This window comes from Hypanus sabinus, chromosome 4, assembly GCF_030144855.1.
Source record: "Hypanus sabinus isolate sHypSab1 chromosome 4, sHypSab1.hap1, whole genome shotgun sequence".
In the NCBI taxonomy this organism is placed as follows: Eukaryota; Metazoa; Chordata; class Chondrichthyes; order Myliobatiformes; family Dasyatidae; genus Hypanus; species Hypanus sabinus.
The window spans coordinates 123,682,398-123,709,353 of NC_082709.1; the positions used below are offsets into that span (position 1 = coordinate 123,682,398).

At 43.6% G+C, this 26,956-nt stretch overlaps 1 protein-coding gene across 1 annotated transcript in view; it reads left to right on the forward strand.

The window, feature by feature from the left end:
- The window catches only part of cnksr2a (connector enhancer of kinase suppressor of Ras 2a), a 579,374-nt gene that overhangs the window by 337,507 nt on the left and 214,911 nt on the right, over positions 1–26,956 (forward strand). The window contains exon 9 of the mRNA XM_059968066.1: positions 13,539–13,685. Coding sequence (XP_059824049.1) covers positions 13,539–13,685 — 147 coding nt within the window. The remainder of the gene's footprint in view (positions 1–13,538; positions 13,686–26,956) is intronic.

The window sequence follows — 26,956 nt, forward strand, 5'->3', positions numbered from 1 at the left end:
TATGGCCCATCTGATACAGGCGACTTACCTATCTTCAGATCTTCCAGCTTCCCAAACACCTTCTCCTTAGTAACAGCCACTGGCATTCTCAAAATATCTGGCATCCTGCTGGTGTCTTCCACAATTAAAACTGACACAAGGTACTTAGTCAGTTACTCTGTCATTTCTTTGTTCCCTATTACTACCACTCCAATCAGAAACAAGAGATGCTTGGACACTGGAAATGCAAACAAAACACATAAACTGCTGGAGGAACTCAGTGGACCAGGCACCATCTATGGAGAAGAGTACAGTTGATGTTTCAGGCTGAGACCCTTTGACAGGATTGGAGAAACAAAGCAGAGGAGTAAATTTAAAAGGTGGGGGCGGGGAGAGAGAAACACAAGGTGATGGGTGAAACCTGAAAGGGGAGGAATGAAGTAAAGAACTGGGAAGCTGATTGGTGATAAAGACAGAAGGCCATGGAAGAAAGAGAAGGGGAGAGGAGCACCAGAGGGAGGAGATGGGCAGGCAAGGACATAAGATGAGAGAGGGAAAAGGGGATGGAGAATGGTGAAGAAGGGAGGAGGCATTAATGAAGTTCAAGAAATCGATGTTCATACCATCAGGTGGGAGACTACCCAAACGGAATATAAGGTGTGGTTCCAACCCAAGAGTGGCCTCATCACCAAGGTAACGTGGACACGGATGGACATATTGGAATGAGAATGGGAAGAGGACTTAAAATAGGTGGCCACTGGGTGATCCTGCTTTCTCTGGCGGATGAAGTGTAGATGCTTAATGAAGCAGTCTCACAATCTATGTCGGGTTTCACCAATAGACAAGAGGCCACACCGGGAGCATTGGACACAATATATGACCCCAACAGACTCACAGGTGAAGTGTCGGCTCACCTGGATGGACTGTTTTGGTCCCTGAATGGTAGTGAGGGAGGAGGTGTAGGGGCAGGTGTAGCACTTATTCCACTTGCAAGGATTTTCCAGGAGAGAGGTCAGTGGGGAGGGACGAATGGACAAGGAAGTCACATAGGGAGTGATCCCTGCAGAAACCAGAATGTGAGGGGGAGGGGAAGATGTGTCTGGTAATGGGATCCAGTTGGAGATGGGTTTCAGAGAATTATGTGCTGGATGTGGAGATAGTGGGGTGGTAGGTGAGGACAAGAGGAACCCTATTCCTAAAAGGGTAGTGGGAGGATGGGGTAAAAGCAAACATGCATGAAATGGAGGAGATGTGGTTGAGTTCAGTAAGCTTAACCACAAGCTGCTCTAAAAGCTATATATTATACAAATTCCTCCTCTTGGGATCCAGCACCAACTTGTATTTCCAAATCCACTTGCTTATTGAAATAGCCCATGACTTTCATAATATTGCCCTTTTTGCATGCCTTTTCTATCTCCCAATGCCATTTGTACCCCACATCCTGGCTACTGTCCAGAGGCCAAAATACAACTTCTACCAGGGTCTTTTTGCCCTTGCACTTTCTCAACTCTGCCCACAAGTATTCTGCATGATCCAATGTCACCTCTTTCTAACGACTATTTCATTTCTTGCCATTCAAGACACCCCATAATCTCTGCTCATCTTCGTCTCCTTTCCATAAGACATGTACCCTTGAATGTTAAGCTCCCAGCTGTGATCTTATTTCAACCATGACTGTGATGTGCACAATATCAACCAACCAGGCTGGTTAAAGGCCCTAAATGACCAAATCAGCACTCGCTGCAGTGACACACTAATATATTTTGCTTCTATGAAGGCATCCTGCTTCTAGGTCCAGTGAGCTCCAGTAATGTCCAGACAGTAGATGAGCAGCATGCTGAGGTATATCCCAGCTTCTCAAGTGCCAGTGAAAGAGTTAGCATTGTGTTGAAGCTTGGCCACGAGTGTGAGCTTGGCCACAAGCTTATAGCAGTTTGACAACTCAATTTCAGTTGACTTTGATACATGTCGTAAGTTGAACAGTTCATGGAAGCACATGGGGGGTATGGGCCTCGGTCTGCAAGACTAGGTCCCCTATCCACTTGCCTTCAATACGTCCTACTGCCTTTCAATAGCAAAGGTACATAATGAGACAACCATCATTATTAATTGCCAGCACAGCCTTTGGTCAGGAAACAAAAAGATTATTTGACGATATAAGTACCACATGTAGAACAGAACTCGTGGTCCACTAAGGAGTGGTAATCGAGATTATTCTCAGATCTAGAATACAATGGAAAGGGAAAGATTTCATCAATGCTGTCTCACCAAACTCCTTCAAATTCACTGGATGGATAGGTTATCTCCTATCTGTTCTCTGGATGAGCTTGTGATTCCCATATTGGCTTCATAGCCATCTTAATATCAACAAACTGGACTGGAAGCAGTCATCCTTGATTCTGTGGGATTGCTGAAGGAAAGAAGACAGGGAGATCCCTAGCTTCTGGCTAAGACTATTATCTACATAGAACGTAGAATATTACAGAACAGTACAGGCTCTTTGGCCCACAAAGTTGTGCCGATCTTTTAATCTACTTTAGGACCAATCCAACCCTTTCCTCTCACATACCCCTCCATTTTCTGTCATCCATATGGCAATCTAAGAGTCTATTCAATCTCCCTAATGTATCTGCCTCCACCAGCACCTCTGGCAGCATTTTTCACTCACCCATACTCTGTGTAAAGAGGTTACCTTTGGTATCCCCCTGTTCTTTCCGCTAATCACCTAAAAACTATGTCACCTTGCCTCAGCCCTGGGAAAAACTCTCAGGTTATCCACTCAATCTATGCCTTTTATCATCTTGTACAGCTCTATCAAGTCACCTCTTAACTTCCTTCTCTCAAAAGCTAAAAATCCTAGTTTACTCAACCTATCTTCATAAAACACATTCTCCAATCCAGACAGACTTTCCTCTGCACCCTCTTTAAAGCTTCCACATCCTTCTTATAATGCGGCAACCAAAACTGAATACAATATTCCAAGTATGACCTCACCAGGGTTTTATAGAGCTGTAACATTATCTCATGGCTCTTGAACTCAATCCTCAGACTGATTAAAGCAAGTACACTACATGCCTTATTAACCACCCTATCAACTTGGATGAGAATTTTGAAGGATCTAAGGACGAGGACCCCAGGATCGCTCTGTTCCTCCACACTGCTAAGAATTCTGTCATGAACTCTGTATTCTGGGTTCAAATTCAACCTTCCAAAGTGAATAAATTCACACTTTTCTGGATTGAACTCTGCATCTTTGCAATAATATGGCTATACTTATGACTACTGTTTATTAATAAATCAGAAGAGTAAATGATTTAGTACTGTTGCCGTTTGGTAGTTCTTGTGACATAAAGCATGGATTCAAAGTTCAAATTAAATTTATTATTAACATACATATATGTCACATTATACTACCCTGAGATTCATTTTCTTGTAGTCATTCACAGTAGATACAAAAAAAACATAATAGAGTCAATGAAGAAATGCACACAAAAAATGAGCAGTGTGTAAAAGACAATCAACTGTGCAAATACAAAAAAAAAGTGATAATAAATAATTAATCAATAAATAATGATAACACAAGTTGTAGTATCATTAAGAGTGAGTCATTAAATTTTGTATGCAGTTCAGTGTTGGAGTGAGTGAAATTATCCCATCTGGTTCAGGAGCATGTGGCTGAGGGGTAGCAACCGTTCCTGAACCTCGTGATATGGGACTTGAAGCTCCTGTACCACCTTCCTGATGGCAGCAGTGAGAAGGAAGCATGGCCTGGATGGTGGAGTCCTGCTTTCCTTCAACAATGCTCCATGTACATATGCTCAGTGGTGGGGAGGGCTTTACCTGTGATGGACTGGGCCATACCCACTACTTTTTGTAAGTTCTTCCATTCAAGGGTATTGATATTCCTATAACAGGCCATGATACAGCCAGTCAATATACTCTCCCCCATGCATTTATAGAAGTTCTTCAAAGTTTTAGATGACATGCCAAATGCTAGCTTGCTTCTTTAGCAGGTACATGCTGAACCCAGGGCAGATCTTCTGAAATGATAATGCCAAGTAATTTAAAGTTGCTGACCCTCTCCATCTCTGATCCCCCGATGAGGACTGGCTTATGGACCTCTGTTTCCTCCACCTGTAGTCAATAAGCAGCTCATTGATTTTGCTGACTCTGAGAAGTAGTTGTTGTGGCACCATTGGGCCAGGTTTTTAACCTCCCTCCTATACACTGATCCACCACCACCTTTGAATCAGTGCATAACAGTGGTGTCATCAGCAAAGTTCAATATGGCATTGGAGATGTACTTAGCCTCACAGTAGGGGCTGAACACACAGTCTGTGCTGATACTGGTTGTGGAGGAAATGTTGTGGCCAATCCCAAATGACTGGGGTCGACGTGAGGAAACCAAAGATCCAGTTACACAGGGAGTTACTGATATCTTGGTCTTGGAGCTATCAGGGGATGATAGTGTTGAATGTAGAACTGTAGTCAATGAAGAGCATTCTAATGTCTTCATCTTAACTGTACAGATGTTCCAGGGTCTAGTGAAGAGCCAACAAAATGGCAACTGCTGTTGACTTGTGACAGCAGACAAATTAGAGTGGATTCAATTCATTCTTTAGGCAAGAGCTGATGTGCTTCATCACCAACCTGTCAAAGCACTTCATCACAGTCAATGCAAGTGCTACTGCGCAATAGTCATTGAGGCAGGTTACCACGTTCCTCTTGGGCACCCATACAACCAGGGCCTGCTTGGAGCAGGTGGGTACCTCAGACTGCTGAAGCTAGAGGTTAAAGGTATCATGAGCACTCCAGGCAATTGTATAATACAGGTCTTCACTACTCGGCTGGTTACCCCGTCTGCCTTCCGTGGGTTCACTCTCCTGAAGGATGCTCTCACGTTGGCCTCAGAGACTGAAATCAGAGGGTCATCAGGGTCTGTAAGCGCTTGTGAATGCTCCTCTATGTTTTGTCAGTCAAAACGAGCATAAAAGGAATTGAGCTCATCTGTGAGCAAAACCTTGTTCAGGCCCATATCTTTAGTTCTGGATTTATTGACATTCCATCTATTTGATGAATGCAAAATTACTCTATGGGAGTGCAATACCCAAGATTAAGTGAAGATATGACGACAATTCTTCTCATATGCTTGCAATCCCACTAATAACTTGGGTTAGACTGCTGCAATAAATGCAATCTTCGTAAGACTTCAGCTCTCTAATTTGAGTGAAATAAGATTTTGAGGTTAAACATCTAAGCTTACAAATATCCACACAGGACAAATGTCACAGTAATATGGCAAAAGCAAGCACACTGTCCAAAAGATTACGAAAAGCTGCTTTGGAGGTTGCAATGTATTTAAAATACAAATACAGGTTCAGGTACAACATCAGACTTCAGCTGCAATTGGCATGCAATCCCAATTATATAACTTTTTAATTCCATCCATCCCATGGATAATGATCACTAGATAAGTATTCTTTTGAACTCTCAACAATAAATCTAAGCTCTGTTTACTTAGACTTTAATTCCTCCATATCCTTCCAGCTAGTATAATTATAGAAGCAAACTGGCTAATTTCTATGCGGGGTATATCAATCACTTATAATTTAAACTATTACACCTCTTTCCAAGAGTCTATTTTCTGGTGACTGTTCTACGTTTGAGACCGGTACTTTGTGAAGCTCCATCAATCGTTTCCACATGTTATTTTTCTCACACAGAACCATCTATATTTGGACACATACTGATATCCCAATGGCAAGCCAGATCCCTCTTGAAATCTGACAGTTTCAGAGTAATCTTGCTTCAAAATAAAGGTGTCTGGAGACATGAGTTGATCACATCTCTTTAAACCTAATGTGTCAGCTGTGGAAAAGTGATCAAATATATACCTGTATTTATCAAATTCAGCAACCCTGAAAGTTGTCAAAAAAATGAATCTTAGTTATGCACTCAGTGGCCATTTTATTAGGAACCTCTTGTACCTAATAAAGTGGCCACTGAGAGTATGTTTGTGGACTTCTGCTGTTGTAGCCAATCCACTTCAAAGTTCAATGTGTTGTGCATTCAGAGATACTGTTCTGCACACCGTTCTTCTAACGCGTGGTCAATTGAGTTACTGTCAGCTTGAACCAGTTTGGCCATATTCCTCTGACTTCGCATCGACAAAGCAACTGGATTTTTTTTTGTTTTTCACATCATTCTCTGTAGGCTGTCCAGGGAACATTGTGCGTGAACATCAGCAGTCTCAGTGGTTCCACAGTCAAAGTCATTTAGGTCGCCCTTCTGATGTTAGATCTGAGCAACAAAAGAACCTCTTGCCCACGCCTGCATGCGTCTGTGCACTGAGCTGCTGTTGGCTAAGTAGTAAGGAAAGCAAATGCAATATTACCATTCTTTCAAGAACTAGAATACAAAAACATGGACATAATGATGAAGCTTTATAAGGCACTGGTTAAACTGCACTTGGAGTATTGTGAGCAGCTTTGGGGCCCAAATCTAAGAAAAAAATGTGCTAGCATTGGGGAGGGTCCAGAGGAGGTTCATGAAAATGATTCTGGGAAGGAAAGGGTTAACACACAAGTGTTTGATAACTCTGGGCCTGTATTTGCTAGAGTTGAGAAGAGTGAGACCAATCTCCTTGAACCTACCAAATATTGAAAGGTCTGGATAGAGTAGACGTAGGGAGGATATTTCCTATAGTGAGGGTCTCGGACCAGAGGAACTCAGACTAGAGAGATGCCCATTTACAACAGAGTGATGCACCATCAATAACTCTCGAAGGGAGGCGAATGATAGGCTTTTATTAGCTGCAAGAGACCACGATTAGCAGCAAGAGACCACCACACAACATCCTGGAGACTGTTGGAGGAGCAGTGCCTCCAATTGCCTCTATACCGGGGTCTGTGGGAAGAGCCACAGGAGTAGTCAACAGAGGGGCATGTCCAGACAGGTACATGTAGTTCACCACAGAGATTAGGAGGAATTTCTTTAACCAGAATGTCATGACCCTGTGGAATTCATTGCCACAGATGATTGAGAAGGCCAAGCCATTGAATATATTTAAAGGAAAGCTTAATAGGTTCTTGTTTATTCAGGGCATCAACGATTACAGAGAGTAGGTAGGAGAATGAGGTTGATAGGGATATTAAATCAGCCATGATGGGATGGTGGAGCAGACTTCACAGGCATAATAGCCTAATTGTACTCTTATGTCTTGTGTTCTTACGGAAATTTTATTACAGTAGGAAGCACTTTGTTGCAAAGTTTAATTTGCTTACTTTGACTTCTACCTATCACCTCCTGGCTTCCTATAATTTTTCCACTCTCACCCCTCCCTTTAACTGTCTATCATCACCCTCTCCTGGATCCACCTGCCACTCACCAGCTTTTGCTCTACCCCTTTCTCCCTGCCTTTTTGCACTACTTATCTCCCATCTTTCCTTCCTATCGTGACGATGGCTCTCAACCCAAAATGTTGATTCTTTATTCCCTCCATTGATACCGACCAAACTGCTGAGTTCCTTCAGCGTTGTCTGTATTGTTCTAGATTTCCAGCATCTGCACTCCCTTGTTTCCTCAACCTTCCATCTGTCAACCAGTGTAAATCAGTTCTTTCCTAACCAATGTCGTTTGTTCAGCTTGGCAACCATTCTCTAACAATGCAACAACAATGAACACAATCCAAAAATAATTTGCCATCTAAAATATACTTGGAAAGTGTTACAAAATTGTTGTAAAATGAAGTTCTTCCTTTCTTTAACACCATGAAAGCAAACTGCAAAAAAATGGAAACCATTATTAATCGTCCTAATTTTTAAAAAAGCCTATCATCTGGTGATTGTGAGATCACGTTTCAAGTGTAGCTGTTCTGCTCTGCAACTTTCTTTAGACTTTCTACCCATCCTTCTTTCCTAAAGGTAATAGCTCAAGTGTGTGCAGATTCCTGGACACTGCTTACATTGGGGATTATTCCTTACCTGTTTTCGTTGGACTCAGAGAGCTGTGTAACAATGTCATTCTCTCCTGAAGGTCTCCCACATGCATAAACATGCAGGTTTCTGGCCATACATGGCAGCCATAATGACAAAGTAAGGCGCACACACACACACACACACACACACACACACACACACACACACACACACACACACACACACACACACACACACACACACACACACACACACACACACACACACACACACACACACACACACACACACACACACAGTTCCTAAGTGCTGGGATTTTTCACATTCCTTCAAAGCACAGCATCCTCTGTATTTTGTTCATTGTGACAAACAAGTGAGTTTCTTTTCATTTCAGTCATTTAAAATAAAATAGATGTGTGTGAAGCATGATGGTTCTATAATCAGAAGAGAAAATGCTGAAGATACTCAGCAGATGAAGCAACATCTGTGGAGAGAGAGAGATGTTTTATGTCAGGATTCTGGTATTAGTTACTTTCCTATCTTTGATTTTCATTCTTTGTGTCACTGAATGAAGCACTGATGTTCCAATTTCCTCTGCAGTTGGATGTTTTATTTTGATTTGCATCAAAGAATTTAAATGATGTTGATGTTACTGCAGTGGCTGTTGTGTTATATTCTTGCAGCAAGTGATTGCATGAAAGTGGCACCTTTGACATTAATATCACTGCCCAAAGTGAGATGAAATGGTCAGAATGTCACTTTAAATAACAGGCTGGCTGGTACACATGGTTCTGGAAAGGCGCTCCTAATGAGGAAGCCAAGCTTCTTTTGAGTTAATCTTCCCATCAAAAATGATACACTTCTGGCATCTCAGCATTATTCTCTCACTGGTATTAATAATAACTCATGACAATTTAGCTCTCTCTATTGCGCAACCGGTACACTATAGTCATCAGATTTCTTCTCCAGTTTGATCTGTGTGATCTGACAACCAAGGGAAGAGAAATTGATCCTCACCAGCAACTTCAGTACAGGGGTCTCAAACGACAGTTTTTTGTGAAGATTGGATTGTGAAGGAAAGAGAAGGAAAAATTAATTCTCATGGAATCTTCAGCTCATGTTGTCATTTTAACACTGTTCATCATCCTGTTAGCAAGGCACTAACATCAGTTAGATGACATCTCCAAGCACTCACGGGGATATCCACAGCCCGGTGTGAATGACTGCTGGGTTGGCCACCACCCCATCCTGTCACCTTGATCGATTGATGACTGAACAGCACCAGTAACTGAAAAGCTAACGTCACATACCTCAAGGGCCCCACAGAGAAAGCTTTTTAGAAACAACAGAATTCAGCTATCCCCAACCAGTGGGAGCCACAGCATGCCTGTGGTGGCTGGATTGTCCTGATGCCCACCATCATTAACATTTCTGAAAAGACTAGCAGAAGATGCCAACTGAGTTGAGAAAATAAGTTAATCAGTTATAAAAACAATGTGGACTGGGGACACCGTCAGAACTCAAAATAAGGTGAAACTCCTGAAGGGTATGAATGAGGTGGTCCAACAAAACAAACTCTGGATCTAAAGACGGTATGGCAGGTGGAAAATGTGCAGGGGATCCAGGTGACATCTTCAACATGTGTGGCATTCTTCAATGTAAGTCAAGTCCAACCACATCACAAACAACCAAGGACTCAACATCCTGTAAGAAGAGAGATAACTTATTAGGACAGGTGAACAATTGGCTTCCATTGGAAGAAAAACTTAAGAAGTCCCCTCCCCCGGGGTTCTATCTTTGATAAGTGTTCTTGAATTCACTCCACCAATCATTATCCTCAACAGTCCTGGGATTATCACAGTCTTGAAAGACATAAAAAAAAATTAGCATCCACAGTTGAAAAACAGCAAGGCCTCCAGTGCAGACAAACTCTATGCTAGAGGACTGAAAAAGGGGTGCAGATGTATTATTGGCCATTGAAGTGCCAATGACCAACTGCTGCTATATACTATTTCTCACTGTCCTCATCTGGGAAAAGGAGAGTATTATGGAGGATCTCAGAGACACTGGAAACCTGATCATCTAGTCTCTACAAAAAGGCCTGCCTGCTGTCTGCCACTGGGAAAACCACTGCAATGTTTCTCTTCAATGACTTCCTCCCAGTAACAGAAGAATTCTTTCTGGAAATTTCAAGTGGAATCAATCCATCAGTCAAGAAGCAGAACGGACATAATCTTTACCATGTGACAAATCCAAGAAATCCCATCATTGCTGCTTCCAAATCCATTGGCTGTACAGTTGAACCAGCATTGCCATTCTCTTCCAGGCCAACATTGCCAGAACTGAGCCAGTTCTTTTGGACAGAACACACTGTCTGTAAGCCTGGCAGAAATCCCAGAAAGTGCATTTTACATTGGGTTCAATCAGGACTGGTAGAATGCTTCAAGAACATTTTTATGGCTTCTTTGTAAAAATGTACATGTATACAGCTCATGCATACAAGCAAACACTTGGGAGATCAACAGGATAGATTTGTCGGCTGCTGTGAGGCTGCTGGTATCTTCTACTAAGTGGGAATTCAGTTCCTAGGCACATTTTCAAGCAGTGAATTGTTCAGGTTACAAAGAGTTTACAGGAAAATAACCTTATCTTAACCTGGGAAGGGACTGCAGCATCTTCTGCAATGTATGAGAATCCCTGGTCTGCAGCTGCTTTCAAGGGCAAAATTACATCAAGGAAGGGCACTTGGTTCCCTGGGTCTGAACAGAAGAATCACACAGATACTGTGGACAAACAGCAAAAGGAATGGACACATCCCAAATGGCCCAGCCACCTAACTTCTCTGTCAAGCTGCAGCTGTTCCATCTGTAACAGTCTGTAGATCCCACACAGAACACACCAGTCACCCCAGGATTCGCAGAACTAAAGTGAAAGCAAGTTACCCTCTACCTAGGGAGACTGCCTCAGAAGAAGTTGATAAGGCTTGGGATCTCTGGAAAGGAAGTAGCATATTTGCAATGCAAAGGGGAACACTTTTCCTCCTTCTGGCCATAGTTTATGTCTGCTGGAATTTGTTAAAATCCAGAGAATTAGTTTATTTAAGTGCTTACAGGTCACCACATACAATCCTGAGATGCTTTTTCTGCAGGCATACTTAGCAAATCTATGGAACAGAAACCGTAAACATCAGGAACTGTTAACTGTAAACAGACTGTGCAAATGCAGGTATAAATAAATAGCAATAAATAATGAACCTGAAATAACAATATTACAGAATCATTAAAGGAGTGCAGCTATCCCGTGTTGTTCAAGAGTCTGATGGTTAGGAAGTACTAATTGTCCTTGAACCTGATGGTGCGAGTCCTGAGGCTCCTGTATCTTCTACCTGATGCCAGCAGCGAGGAAAGAACATTCCCTGGGTGGTGAGGATCTTTGATGATGGGTGCTGCTTTTCTGCGGCAACATTTCATTTAGGTGTGCTTAGTGGCTGGGAGGGTGTGGTGAACTACATATACCTGTCTGGACACGCCCCCTCCTGACTGCTCCTGTGGCTCTTCCCACAGACCCTTGTATAAAGGTGATCAAGGCCTGAGTCCGGCCTCTCAGTCTCCAGGATGTAGTATGGTGGTCACTCACTGCTTGTTTTCTTCCAGTCAATAAAAGCCGATATCTCGCCTTACGTCTCAGAGTGAGTTATTGATGGTGCAAAAGAGGGTTTTACCCGTGATTACTAGGCTGAATCCACTGCCTTTTGTAGGATTTTTCACTCAAAGTCATTGGTGTTCCCACACCAGGCTGTAATTCAGCCAGTCAGCACACTCCCCACCACACATCAATGGGAATTTGCCAAGGTTTAGATGACATGTCAAACCTCTGCAGCTGCCTGAGGGAACTGAGGTGCTGTCATGCTTCCTTTGCAATTACATTTATATGATGGGTCCTCTGAGATAGTGACCTCCAGGAATTTAAAGTTATTGACCCTCTCCACCGTTGATCCTTCAATGATTACTGGACCTCTGGTTTCCCTCTTCTGATGTTTACAACCAGTTCCTTGGTCTTGCTGACATTGAGTGAGAGGTTGTTGCTATGACACCACTCAGCCAAGTTTTCAGTCTCCCTCCTGTATGCTGATTCATCACCCCCTTTGATTTGGCCCACAACAGTGGTGTCATCAGCAAACCTGTATATAGTGTTGGAGCTATACATAGCCACACAGTCACTGGTGTAAAGCGAGTAGAGCAGAGGGATAAGTACACATCCTTGTGGTGCTCCTGTGCTGATGGAGATTGTGTGGGAGATGTTTTGCCAATCTGAACTGACTGGGGTCTGCAAGTGAGGAAATCCAGGATCCAATTGCACAAGGGGTATTGAGACCCAGGTCTTGGAGTTTACTGATTAGTATTGAGGGGGTGATAGTGTTAAATGCCAAGAGATAGCCAGAGGGAACAGCACAAAGGTATTCTGAGGATAAAGAAGAGTTAAATACAGAGTCAGCAATAATGTTTTGAAAGGAGTTATAGACATACTCAAAGAAGCACTGTAGGAATATAGGGAATGTTGTGGGTGCAGAGTTAGAAATGATGGAAGGACTAAAGTACCCTTTGACAGTGATAGCACCATCTCAGGGTTGTAGCCCTGTGCCTTTTCTTGTGTGATTGCAGCTTCTTGGTGTCTATTATGATTAGCAATGACTTTTATTGAAGTGAGTTTTAGGAGCAGGACACAGTGTCCTGATCTGATCACACTGTACCTTCAGTTTTACTGAACAGGGATGAATTTTGGGGGCAACACACACAAAACGCCGGAGGAACTCAGAAGGCCAGGTTGCATCTATGGAAAAGAGTAAACTGTCAACGTTTTGGGCCGCGACCCTTCATCGGGAGTGGAAATGAAGGGGGAAGATACCAGAATAAAATGGTGGATGAGGGGAAGGAGGACAAGCTGGAATGTGCTAGGTGATGCCAGGTGTGTGAAAAAGGTAAAGGGCTAGAGAAGAAGGAATCTGATAGGATTCCTCTTCTTTCTCCTCTCCTACCTTCTTATTCTGGCTTCTTACTGTCTGTAACATTTAACCTAGATTGTTGATATCACTGAAATTCAGGATAACTTTCTGCACAATTGCAACTATCCACTCATGAGTAAACATTGTTCACATAGCTAGACCAACTTCTTAAAGGTAGAAATCTTCATTCTTCAGAATAAGAAAATTACCCGATCAATCTGTTTATCTCAAACAAATTGAGATAATGTGTTTATCTCAAAACAATGTTTAAGTACTTAGCTTGCAGAAATCACATGTTTAGCTTTGCATCATCCATAAGATGCACCATTAAAATGTAGGGTTTTCCAATAATAACCATGCTTACTTTGGATGGGCAATTAGAGGATTAGTAAAGTAGACCATTCTTTGATATTGTAAATATGTACATGAGCTGATTAAATCATTTTGCAGTTCATCTATGTAAGAAAAATGACACGGTACTGACATATTAAAAGTGTGTGCTGTTCTTGTTATTTTGTCCTTGTGATTTTCAGTTTAATCTAAAATAACCCTATGTTTTTGTTTTTAACTTTGACGGTAGTTTCATTGAAATCATTTCTGTTCTTACTGTTGGTTTCTAGGTAGGTTGGCAGTTGAAAAACCTGGTAAATGCACTTCGAGAGGATCCCAGTGGGGTTATCTTAACGTTAAAGAAACGGCCTCAGAGCATGCTCACCTCTGCACCTGCTTTGCTTAAGAATATGAGATGGAAACCTCTAGCACTGCAGGTAAAATAAATCTGATCACGGAAACAACAGCAGCTCCTTAATAGGCAACCTCAGTTCATAAGATAGCAAAACTTAATTTAGACAGGTAAACACTACCCTGTTATGTTTTGTTCACATTGAATATATTTTGTTACCAATATTCTTATTTTAGGGTTGGATTTAAATTAGTGCAGAAATTTTTTTTAAAGTTTTATCTGCTAATTCTTAAATGTAGCTGGCCATAATTGTGTCAATTATCTCTTTCTCTCTATTTGAAACCTCCAGACCAGCCCAAGGTTGACGTTCTTTAAAAGTGATCAGTGAAAGTAGCATCGTCAATATTAGTAATTTTTCTCGGGACAACGTTACTTATGTAGTGTTTAGCCCTCTAAGGATTTTAACATGGAATCTGCTACTCTCTGTATTTTAAAAAAATGTTTCAGTGTGGAATGAACAGAACCCGTGTGGTAGCTGGGACCAAATAGGAATGTTGTACATGCTCCGTAAATTCGTTAGTTTCAGATAGTTCTTTGTTAGTAAAAATTACCAGCTATTGACCAGTAATTTAGTGTGCAACTGAAAGAAATATACTGACAGATAAGCATTTTATGAAATACAATTTTCACTATTTTATATCCCAGTTTACAGATTGTAACCATATTTAAGTGATGATGACTCTTACCTTTCTGATTTGGATCTACTTCCTGTAACTTAACTGTCTTCTTTATCTGGCTGTGCACACCCCACCCCCTCCGCCCTCTCCCCATGGCCAACATGTAAGTTTTGTTGCCTGTTCAGAAAAGCTTTCAAGTAGTTACGCAAAGCAAACCTGGAAGGTTTCAGATGAATACAACAAAGGGATATGTTACCTTGCAGTGACGTCAATATGGTTGTCCAGGCTTTAGAACAAATGCAGCTAATTATTATTACATTCTATTTTGGGGTGATAAGCAACCTTTGAATTCCTTGGAGGGCAATTTACTAGAATTAATAGAAGCTGCTTTCTTGGCTAGTGGGGAAAGCTGCTGGTCAAATAATTTGATTTTGGAAAAAAACAAATTATAGAATAATTCCTTGAGTTAAATTAATGAATAAACATTTTTGAATGAATCTTTTTACATTGATTTACCTGGTTCCTTATCCAACCATTTTTATACCATAAGGAAGTTCTGTAATTTTTTATATCATGATGTATTAAGAGGAAGTAGGGTAGGCAACTTATGAGGAGCATTAGTATCAATTCAGACTCATTGGACTAAGCGGTTGTTTCTATACGGTGACATCCAATTTCTGGACAACCTGCAATAAATAATGTTTTCCAGACAGTACTGTGCAAAAGTCCGGGGGGAAGGGGTGTGTGTATGTCTATATATATATATATATACACACACAAGATGTATAAGATATAGGATTTTTGTACAGTACTGCATTTGTCAACGTGCTGCGGAGAGGGAGTTTGTAAATCTGGCAGGAGCAAAGGATGTTGGGAATTAAGAGGGTGAGGCTCCTCAGTGTGGATAGGGTGCAACAGGTGACAGAGAAGAAATTCCAGGGGTGGGGGCTGGTGCGGGTTCAGACACTCCCAGCTCTGAGGCACCAGGCAAGGTAACTTAATTCCAAACAATTGGTTGATTGATCATTCCCACTCCCTCCCCTCTCCCTTCCCCTTTTCCCAATCATTCCCTTCTCCTATCCACCCTCAATCCACAATAGCGAGCCGTATCAGAATCATGTTTACCATCACTCCAACATGTCATGTAATTTGTACTATGCAAAAGTCTTAGGCACCTTCGTTATATATATCTGTGCCGAAGGCTCTTGCACAGAACTGCAAATCAAACAAATACTTCAAACATAAATTCTGCCTTCACTGAAATGGTGCCTTTGCTTCAGATGAGTGTGGACTTAAAGGAAGGGTAAAGCTGACAGAACATGTTAAAATTATCTTAAGTCAAATACTCAATTTATCTGGATATATACAGTACGGAAACAGGCCTTTCAATCCAACTTGTAAATGCCAACCAATGTACCTACCTGAAGTTGTATTATATCCTCGTTTCTGTACAAGTGTCTTTTAAACATTGTACTTGTATCTGTCTTTACCACTTCCCCTGGCAGCTTGTTGTACACACCCATCACTTTCTGTGTGAAAACTTGCTTCTCAGGTCCCCTTTAAATCTTTCCCTCCTGACCCTATACCTCTCTATTTTTAGACTCCCCTGCCCTAGGGGATTAAAAAAGTGATCTATTAATTTTAGAAACTTCTGTTGTTACCCCTCAGTCCTATTTGTTCCAGGAAAACAACCCCAGCCTTTCCAGTCTCACTTTATAATTCAACCCCTCCAGTCCTAGTAAATTCTTGTGGGTCTTTTCCTGCTCCCGCTCTAGCTTAATCACGTCCTTTCTGTAGTATGCCTCCCAGAAATGCACACATATTCCAGGTGTAGTCTGACCAACAGCTTATACAGCTGTTACATACTGTCCCAACCCTTGTATTCAGTGTCTCGACCCATGAAGTTAAGCATGCCATACACCTCTTCACTACCTTGTTTACCTGTGTTGCCATTTTGAGGGAACTATATACAGTATTTATATCTCTAGATCCTTCTGTTTCATAACACTCTCCAGGGCTCTGTTGTTCACTATTTACATCTACCCTAGTTTAAATTCCAAAAATATGTCATTTCACACTTGTCTCAGCAAAGTTCCATCTGCTTTTCCTTTCCCCATATCGCAGTAAGTTCCATCTGCCGCTTCTTTCCCCACTTTCCCAGTAAGTTCCATCTGCCGTTCCTTTCCCCACTTTCCCAGTAAGTTCCATCTGCCGTTCCTTTCCCCACTTTCCCAGTAAGTTCCATCTGCCGTTCCTTTCCCCATATCCCAGTAAGTTCCATCTGCCGCTTCTTTCCCCACTTTCCCAGTAAGTTCCATCTGCCGTTCCTTTCCCCACTTTCCCAGTAAGTTCCATCTGCCGCTTCTTTCCCCACTTTCCCAGTAAGTTCCATCTGCCGTTCCTTTCCCCATATCCCAGTAAGTTCCATCTGCCGCTTCTTTCCCCATATCCCAGTAAGTTCCATCTGCCGCTTCTTTCCCCATATCCCAGTAAGTTCCATCTGCCGTTCCTTTCCCCACTTTCCCAGTAAGTTCCATCTGCCGCTTCTTTCCCCACTTTCCCAGTAAGTTCCATCTGCCGTTCCTTTCCCCATATCCCAGTAAGTTCCATCTGCCGTTCCTTTCCCCATATCCCAGTAAGTTCCATCTGCCGCTTCTTTCCCCATATCCCAGTAAGTTCCATCTGCCGTTCCTTTCCCCACTTTCCCAGTAAGTTCCATCTGCCGCTTCTTTCCCCACTTTCCCAGTAAGTTCCATCTGCCGCTTCTTTCCCCACTTTCCCAGTAAGTTCCATCTGCCGCTTCTTTCCCCACTTTCCCAGTAAGTTCCATCTGCCGCTTCTTTCCCCACTTTCCCAGTAAGTTCCATCTGCCGCTTCTTTCCCCACTTTCCCAGTAAGTTCCATCTGCCGCTTCTTTCCCCACTTTCCCAGTAAGTTCCATCTGCCGCTTCTTTCCCCACTTTCCCAGTAAGTTCCATCTGCCGCTTCTTTCCCCACTTTCCCAGTAAGTTCCATCTGCCGTTCCTTTCCCCATATCCCAGTAAGTTCCATCTGCCGCTTCTTTCCCCACTTTCCCAGTAAGTTCCATCTGCCGTTCCTTTCCCCATATCCCAGTAAGTTCCATCTGCCGCTTCTTTGCCCACTTTCCCAGTAAGTTCCATCTGCCGCTTCTTTCCCCACTTTCCCAGTAAGTTCCATCTGCCGCTTCTTTCCCCACTTTCCCAGTAAGTTCCATCTGCCGCTTCTTTCCCCATATCCCAGTAAGTTCCATCTGCCGCTTCTTTCCCCATATCCCAGTAAGTTCCATCTGCCGCTTCTTTCCCCACTTTCCCAGTAAGTTCCATCTGCCGCTTCTTTCCCCACTTTCCCAGTAAGTTCCATCTGCCGCTTCTTTCCCCATATCCCAGTAAGTTCCATCTGCCGCTTCTTTCCCCATATCCCAGTAAGTTCCATCTGCCGCTTCTTTCCCCATATCCCAGTAAGTTCCATCTGCCGCTTCTTTCCCCATATCCCAGTAAGTTCCATCTGCCGCTTCTTTCCCCATATCCCAGTAAGTTCCATTTGCCGCTTCTTTCCCCATATCCCAGTAAGTTCCATCTGCCGCTTCTTTCCCCACTTTCCCAGTAAGTTCCATCTGCCGCTTCTTTCCCCACTTTCCCAGTAAGTTCCATCTGCCGCTTCTTTCCCCACTTTCCCAATAAGTTCCATCTGCCGCTTCTTTCCCCACTTTCCCAGTAAGTTCCATCTGCCGCTTCTTTCCCCACTTTCCCAGTAAGTTCCATCTGCCACTTCTTTCCCCACTTTCCCAGTAAGTTCCATCTGCCGTTCCTTTCCCCATATCCCAGTAAGTTCCATCTGCCGTTCCTTTCCCCATATCCCAGTAAGTTCCATCTGCCGTTCCTTTCCCCATATCCCAGTAAGTTCCATCTGCCGTTCCTTTCCCCATATCCCAGTAAGTTCCATCTGCCGCTTCTTTCCCCACTTTCCAGTAAGTTCCATCTGCCGCTTCTTTCCCCACTTTCCCAGTAAGTTCCATTTGCCGCTTCTTTCCCCACTTTCCCAGTAAGTTCCATCTGCCGCTTCTTTCCCCACTTTCCCAGTAAGTTCCATCTGCCGTTCCTTTCCCCACTTTCCCAGTAAGTTCCATCTGCCGTTCCTTTCCCCATATCCCAGTAAGTTCCATCTGCCGCTTCTTTCCCCATATCCCAGTAAGTTCCATCTGCCGCTTCTTTCCCCATATCCCAGTAAGTTCCATCTGCCGTTCCTTTCCCCACTTTCCCAGTAAGTTCCATCTGCCGCTTCTTTCCCCACTTTCCCAGTAAGTTCCATCTGCCGCTTCTTTCCCCACTTTCCCAGTAAGTTCCATCTGCCGTTCCTTTCCCCATATCCCAGTAAGTTCCATCTGCCGCTTCTTTCCCCATATCCCAGTAAGTTCCATCTGCCGCTTCTTTCCCCATATCCCAGTAAGTTCCATCTGCCGCTTCTTTCCCCACTTTCCCAGTAAGTTCCATCTGCCGCTTCTTTCCCCACTTTCCCAGTAAGTTCCATCTGCCGCTTCTTTCCCCATATCCCAGTAAGTTCCATCTGCCGCTTCTTTCCCCACTTTCCCAGTAAGTTCCATCTGCCGCTTCTTTCCCCATATCCCAGTAAGTTCCATCTGCCGCTTCTTTCCCCACTTTCCCAGTAAGTTCCATCTGCCGCTTCTTTCCCCATATCCCAGTAAGTTCCATCTGCCGCTTCTTTCCCCACTTTCCCAGTAAGTTCCATCTGCTGTTCCTTTCCCCATATCCCAGTAAGTTCCATCTGCCGCTTCTTTCCCCACTTTCCCAGTAAGTTCCATCTGCCGCTTCTTTCCCCACTTTCCCAGTAAGTTCCATCTGCCGTTCCTTTCCCCATATCCCAGTAAGTTCCATCTGCCGCTTCTTTCCCCACTTTCCCAGTAAGTTCCATCTGCCGTTCCTTTCCCCATATCCCAGTAAGTTCCATCTGCCGCTTCTTTCCCCACTTTCCCAGTAAGTTCCATCTGCCGCTTCTTTCCCCACTTTCCAAGTAAGTTCCATCTGCCGCTTCTTTCCCCACTTTCCCAGTAAGTTCCATCTGCCGTTCCTTTCCCCACTTTCCCAGTAAGTTCCATCTGCCGCTTCTTTCCCCACTTTCCAAGTAAGTTCCATCTGCCGTTCCTTTCCCCACTTTCCCAGTAAGTTCCATCTGCCGTTCCTTTCCCCACTTTCCCAGTAAGTTCCATCTGCCGTTCCTTTCCCCATATCCCAGTAAGTTCCATCTGCCGTTCCTTTCCCCACTTTCCCAGTAAGTTCCATCTGCCGTTCCTTTCCCCATATCCCAGTAAGTTCCATCTGCCGTTCCTTTCCCCATATCCCAGTAAGTTCCATCTGCCGTTCCTTTCCCCACTTTCCCAGTAAGTTCCATCTGCCGTTCCTTTCCCCACTTTCCCAGTAAGTTCCATCTGCCGTTCCTTTCCCCACTTTCCCAGTAAGTTCCATCTGCCGTTCCTTTCCCCATATCCCAGTAAGTTCCATCTGCCGCTTCTTTCCCCACTTTCCCAGTAAGTTCCATCTGCCGTTCCTTTCCCCACTTTCCCAGTAAGTTCCATCTGCCGCTTCTTTCCCCACTTTCCCAGTAAGTTCCATCTGCCGTTCCTTTCCCCACTTTCCCAGTAAGTTCCATCTGCCGCTTCTTTCCCCACTTTCCCAGTAAGTTCCATCTGCCGCTTCTTTCCCCACTTTCCCAGTAAGTTCCATCTGCCGCTTCTTTCCCCACTTTCCCAGTAAGTTCCATCTGCCGTTCCTTTCCCCATATCCCAGTAAGTTCCATCTGCCGCTTCTTTCCCCATATCCCAGTAAGTTCCATCTGCCGCTTCTTTCCCCATATCCCAGTAAGTTCCATCTGCCGCTTCTTTCCCCACTTTCCCAGTAAGTTCCATCTGCCGCTTCTTTCCCCACTTTCCCAGTAAGTTCCATCTGCCGCTTCTTTCCCCATATCCCAGTAAGTTCCATCTGCCGCTTCTTTCCCCACTTTCCCAGTAAGTTCCATCTGCCGCTTCTTTCCCCATATCCCAGTAAGTTCCATCTGCCGCTTCTTTCCCCACTTTCCCAGTAAGTTCCATCTGCCGCTTCTTTCCCCATATCCCAGTAAGTTCCATCTGCCGCTTCTTTCCCCACTTTCCCAGTAAGTTCCATCTGCTGTTCCTTTCCCCATATCCCAGTAAGTTCCATCTGCCGCTTCTTTCCCCACTTTCCCAGTAAGTTCCATCTGCCGCTTCTTTCCCCACTTTCCCAGTAAGTTCCATCTGCCGTTCCTTTCCCCATATCCCAGTAAGTTCCATCTGCCGCTTCTTTCCCCACTTTCCCAGTAAGTTCCATCTGCCGTTCCTTTCCCCATATCCCAGTAAGTTCCATCTGCCGCTTCTTTCCCCACTTTCCCAGTAAGTTCCATCTGCCGCTTCTTTCCCCACTTTCCAAGTAAGTTCCATCTGCCGCTTCTTTCCCCACTTTCCCAGTAAGTTCCATCTGCCGTTCCTTTCCCCACTTTCCCAGTAAGTTCCATCTGCCGCTTCTTTCCCCACTTTCCAAGTAAGTTCCATCTGCCGTTCCTTTCCCCACTTTCCCAGTAAGTTCCATCTGCCGTTCCTTTCCCCACTTTCCCAGTAAGTTCCATCTGCCGTTCCTTTCCCCATATCCCAGTAAGTTCCATCTGCCGTTCCTTTCCCCACTTTCCCAGTAAGTTCCATCTGCCGTTCCTTTCCCCATATCCCAGTAAGTTCCATCTGCCGTTCCTTTCCCCATATCCCAGTAAGTTCCATCTGCCGTTCCTTTCCCCACTTTCCCAGTAAGTTCCATCTGCCGTTCCTTTCCCCACTTTCCCAGTAAGTTCCATCTGCCGTTCCTTTCCCCACTTTCCCAGTAAGTTCCATCTGCCGTTCCTTTCCCCATATCCCAGTAAGTTCCATCTGCCGCTTCTTTCCCCACTTTCCCAGTAAGTTCCATCTGCCGTTCCTTTCCCCACTTTCCCAGTAAGTTCCATCTGCCGCTTCTTTCCCCACTTTCCCAGTAAGTTCCATCTGCCGTTCCTTTCCCCACTTTCCCAGTAAGTTCCATCTGCCGTTCCTTTCCCCATATCCCAGTAAGTTCCATCTGCCGCTTCTTTCCCCACTTTCCCAGTAAGTTCCATCTGCCGTTCCTTTCCCCATATCCCAGTAAGTTCCATCTGCCGCTTCTTTCCCCACTTTCCCAGTAAGTTCCATCTGCCGTTCCTTTCCCCATTTTCCCAGTAAGTTCCATCTGCCACTTCTTTCCCCACTTTCCCAGTAAGTTCCATCTGCCGCTTCTTTCCCCATTTTCCCGGTAAGTTCCATCTGCCGCTTCTTTCCCCATTTTCCCAGTAAGTTCCATCTGCCACTTCTTTTCCCCACTTTCCCAGTAAGTTCCATCTGCCGTTCCTTTCCCCACTTTCCCAGTAAGTTCCATCTGCCGTTCCTTTCCCCACTTTCCCAGTTGATCCCAATCCTGTTTTAACCTTGGAGAACTTCATTCACTGTTTTCAATGCCATCAGTTTTGGTGTCATCCAGAAACTTACTTACCTTTGTCGCCTACATTCTCAACCAAATCATTATTATATATGGCAAACACCAGCACTATTCCTTGTGTACATCACCGGTCACAGGCCTCCAATCTGGAACCTGCTACAGCCTTCTGACCCCTTCCATCAAGCTGAACTTGTATCTAAACATATCCTGCATTGATGTGATCTAATTTTTGGACCAGCCTATTGTGCAGTTCCAAATGAAATCCTCTAAAAGCCAGATGCCTAATGACAACAGTACATCTCTGCACTGTAGGTAAAAGATATGGGCTGCTGAGGATAGCATACCTCTTAAAGACTTTTAAATTGCAGTGATGGTGTTACTACAAAGGATTCTGTGCAAGGTACACATCTTACTTTAGATCTTAGAGATCTTAGCTATATGTCAGTAATTATCATTCAAAATATATCTGGTAAGGTGTTTTCAATTAATGTGATATTGTTGGCCAGATTAAGGAATGTTTGTCTGACCAGTGAGAAGAAGAGGATGGGCATCAGATGTGGGCTCTTGAGCCAGGGAGAATAGTCTGCTGGAGTGCATCTGGAGTTAAATTGATTGCAAAAAATTTGTAACATTAGAAAGGAAGTCCTCAAAAAATAATTCTGCCTCCTCCCCATCTCCCATGATTTCTTTTTGACATGGATCACAGCAAACTTGCAAATTTAATTGTGAAATATTTCTCATTGTAAGTTCTTCAATTTTTTATGCACTTGAACATGAAGTGACTATTGAAATCACAATGGTGAAAAAGGGGAATGTAAAATATTATGTCTGCTGTATCACATGGTCACCTATCTTAACCACCCATCTCAGATGGTCTATTATAATCTAATTATGTTCTGTACGTCATAACCATAATTAGGTTCAAAACAAATGGCCAGGTGATTCAGGAGAAGGCTTTGTACGTTGCTGTCTGAAAGCTCCTTGCAGAGTTTCAGCAGAGCTCAAAACTGTTAACATGAACATCAGAGTTTACGGGGTTTTTGTATCTTTCTTTGCAAGCAGGACTTCACTTTGCTTTTGAGCCAACCTTTAATCAATATAATCAATAGTTACAAAAAAAATGTGCAAGGGATTGTAAAAACTAATTCTTATCTCCCTCAATGAATAAAGATTAATTTGAAAACTGCAGATGAGAGATATTTTCTGTTTTTCATTGACAAGCAAGAAATATATGGCCCTAGTCTTGATTGACTCAAAGACAAAACCTTCCATCCTTTAAATCAGGGGTTTCCAACCTTTTTTATGCCATGGACCCCTACCATTAACTGGGGGGTCCATAAAATACAGGTTTGGAACCCCTGCTCTAAATCAATGTTCAACAGCTTTTAAGTTTTATCAATATACTTTTGCTATTGGATGACATTGTGTAATTAGGATAGTATCCTAAATACAACTTAAAACTGGCAACATGAAATGTAAGGACTCTCCTGGACTCGTATGGCATCTCTGAAAGACCTCACCGGAGATCAGCCTTGATCGCTGCTGAGCTGGGGCACTACAACATCGACATTGCTGCCCTGAGTGAGACCAGGCTCCTGGTGAAGTCTCTTTAACAGAGGAAGGGATGGGTTCCACCTTCTTCTGGAAAGGTTTCCCCCCAGGTGGACAACGTCTCCACGGAGTAGGATTGGCCATCAAGAACACCTTTCTACCAAATATCACAGAAACACCTGCTGGCATTAGTGAAAGACAAATGACCCTCCATATCCCCCGGCAAAGATACGTTATGCCACGCTTCTCAGCACCTATGCACCAACTTTGCCATCTGAGAATGAGGCCAAGGAATGCTTTTATCAGACATTGGATGAAGCTGTTTGCTGGATCCCTAAGAATGATAAAATCCTTTTGCTTGGGGACTTCAGTGCTAGGGTGGGAGAGAACAGGATATGGAGTGGAGTGCTAGGTAGGCATGGTATTAGCAAGGTCAATGCAAATGGCATGAGGCTACCTACTCTTTGCTCTGAGCATAACCTTACCAAAGCCAACACCATCTTCCAGCAGAAGTCAAAATATAAGACCTCGTGGTTACACCCTTGCTCTAAACATTGGCACATGATCAACTTCATTATTGTGAGACGTAGTGACATCAAGGATGTTCTCATCACCTGTGCCATGAGAGGTGTAGAGTGCTGGACTGACCATCGTATGATTGTGGCCAAGCTGCATATGAAAGTGCGTCCCCCATGTGCCTGCAATAACCCAATAAAAAGCAGCTAAATTGCAACCGCCTGAGAAACACAGAAGCAAGAATTAAGTTTCGACACATCTTAGCTGAGAAACTAAGGGAGTTGGAACCTTGTCTGAGTTCAGAAAATACCATGGAACAACAGTGGACCTATATCAGCTCTGCGCTTTATGAGGCAGCAGCCCAATCCATCGGTCATAAGAGCAGAAACCACCGAGACTGGTTTGACGATAACTCAGATACCATCCACAACTTGCTTAAAGACATGCACAAAGCTCACCGGGCAACTTTAGATAACCCATCATCCACCAGCATTGGACAGCATTGGCAGGCAGCTCGGAGGAAAGTGCAAAAGGCAATACGGGCCACAAAATGAGTGGTGGACTGAGAAGGCACATGAAATCCAGTCCTTTGCCGATAATAATGACATGCATAATTTTTACAGTGCTGTCAAAACCATCTACGGCACAATAAACCGATGAGTTACTCCCCTGAAAACAGCAGATGGTCAAACACTTCTGAAGAATAAGAATAACATTCTGCTGAGGTGGGCTGAGCATTTTAACACCCTGCTTAATCAGGATTCTGACGTAGACCCCACCATCCTGGGTGAACTGCCTGAACTTCTTTCCTTTGGGATACTTCGGCATAGAGTCTTTCAGAACAGGAACCTTCGTCCCTCCACAAAGATCACTGTATACCAAGCAGTCTGTGCCACCACCCTCCTTTATGGCTGTGAAGCTTGGGTAACCTACAGACGTCACATCAAGTCCTTGGAGCGCCTCCACATAAGCTGCCTTCAGCATCCTGGGAATTACTTGACATGAGCGGGTGCCTCACACTGAAATACTTGTAAAGACCAACTGCAGAAATATTGAGGCCATGGTCACCCAGTGTCAGTTGCAGTGGCTGGGGCACGTGATAAGGATGCCCCCATATCGGCTACCCCACAGAGTGTTACATGGCCCACTTTATCATGGTCAACGCTCAGCTGGAGGGCTGAAGAAGCGCTATAAGGATCAGGTGAAGAATGCTTTAAGGAAGTGCAAGATCAGACCTGAGGACCTGGAGGATGTTGCTGCTGACCGTAACACTTGGCGACAGCTGTGTAAGTATAGGGTTCATAGTCTGGAGATAAGAACAACCAGAAGACAGCAGAAGAGAGCCAGGAGAAATGCAGCCATGGTTGCCATCACTACCACCACCATCACATATACATGTCCCACCTGCAATAGAACTTGTGGGTCCAGGATAGGACTGTATAGTCATCAAAGATCTCACCGTTAAAGGGGTGGACATCGTCATTGGATTCCGATGGACAACCGAAGAAGAAGGATAGTATCCAATGCCATCCGGTCAAATTTTATTCCAAATAAAATAACTTGATTTGTTTTTCTCTCATCTCTATTATTAATATATATAATAAAGTTTGATGGTGCCAATTGATTTTCTGATTGGGCATTGCACAAAAAATCTGACGTATTTAACAAACGACAGGACCAGTTGGAAGCCTTGTCCAAACTCTGCGGGGCTGGTTATTGTGGAAATGTAAAGGTCAATATTTCTACATGGGTCGTGTAATGAAAATTGCACTAATCCTTTATTAAATTAGTGATTCCATAAGTTGTGAAAAATATGCCCCTGTCCTTAAAGTATTAATCGGTTTGAGCAATTTGACAGTTCATTTCCCTTGGCCACGCTTCATGGTAAAATTGACTTAAAACCTTAAATAAGGAAATTGGTTCTAATACATGGTATTTGTTTTAATAGATCATTCAACATCTGGATGAAGTTGACAGAGCAATGATTAAAGCAGATGTTAATATTTCATATGTTGTAAAGCCTGATCCCTTCATTCAAATTAACTCATGGTACTGTCTTCCTCTTCTAGATTCCTTTGACAGCTCTCCTTCCAGGCTCAGTCAGCCAAGCGAGGAAATTATAAATTATGAAGCCACTGCAGCAATTAATTGAACTTTGAAATAGTGATGTGTTCTGACTACTTTTATATGATTGTTTCAGTATTATAATGATTTTCTCTTGGATATAAAGGAGGCAGAAACTGCTGTACTGCCACACAAATCCTCTTGAATATTATATGTTAGTCTGAAAGTGTAACCCTGAGCTGATCACTTCCCCTCTTACTTTGCTACCAGATTCCCAGTTACTCTGTTTAATGAAACTTCACTGGAAGCTTGAGAAACAGCTCTTCACCTTTCAATCAAGTAGCTCAGGACTAGCATTTCCCCCCCCCCCCCCCCCCCATTTCAGTCCTGAAGTAGGGTCTCGGCCCGAAACGTTGACAGTTTGCTCATTTCTGTAGACGTTGCCTGACTTGCTGAGTTCCTTCAGCATTCTGTGGGTGTAGCTCAGGACTCCCCGTTAGTTTAAACGTTCTTCAGGGGTCCTGTCCGTCATAGTGCTGCATCACCTCCACTCGCTCCTCATTTCTACAATTACCAGCTCATTGTGCCTGCATCAGTGTCATCTTTGTTATTTAATCACCCCTTCCATCAGAGCCCTTCTCTTTTGTCCCTATTTCACCCCCCCCCCTCCCCACCCCTTTCCCTGCTTATGGTGTTTCTTTTCTTTTCAGCATTTTCTGCTGGTGGCTTATATTTCCTGTGACTACTGCACTTTGGTATTGTATGAAAACAATGGACTGTACCAGTGAAATACATTACTTTAGATGATCTTTTTTTAGTATAATATGACTAAAATTGCATGCACCTCAAAGTGGGGAAGAAGATAGTAATTAATGTCTAACTCATTCCTTGTCACAATGCTCTTGACAGCTGATTGAGTACTTTAGTGGAGGAAGGCCTTTGTGTTATTTACACAGACTAGTTCAGCTGGTTTTAGCAGAAGGCAGGAAGGTTACACACTGTCT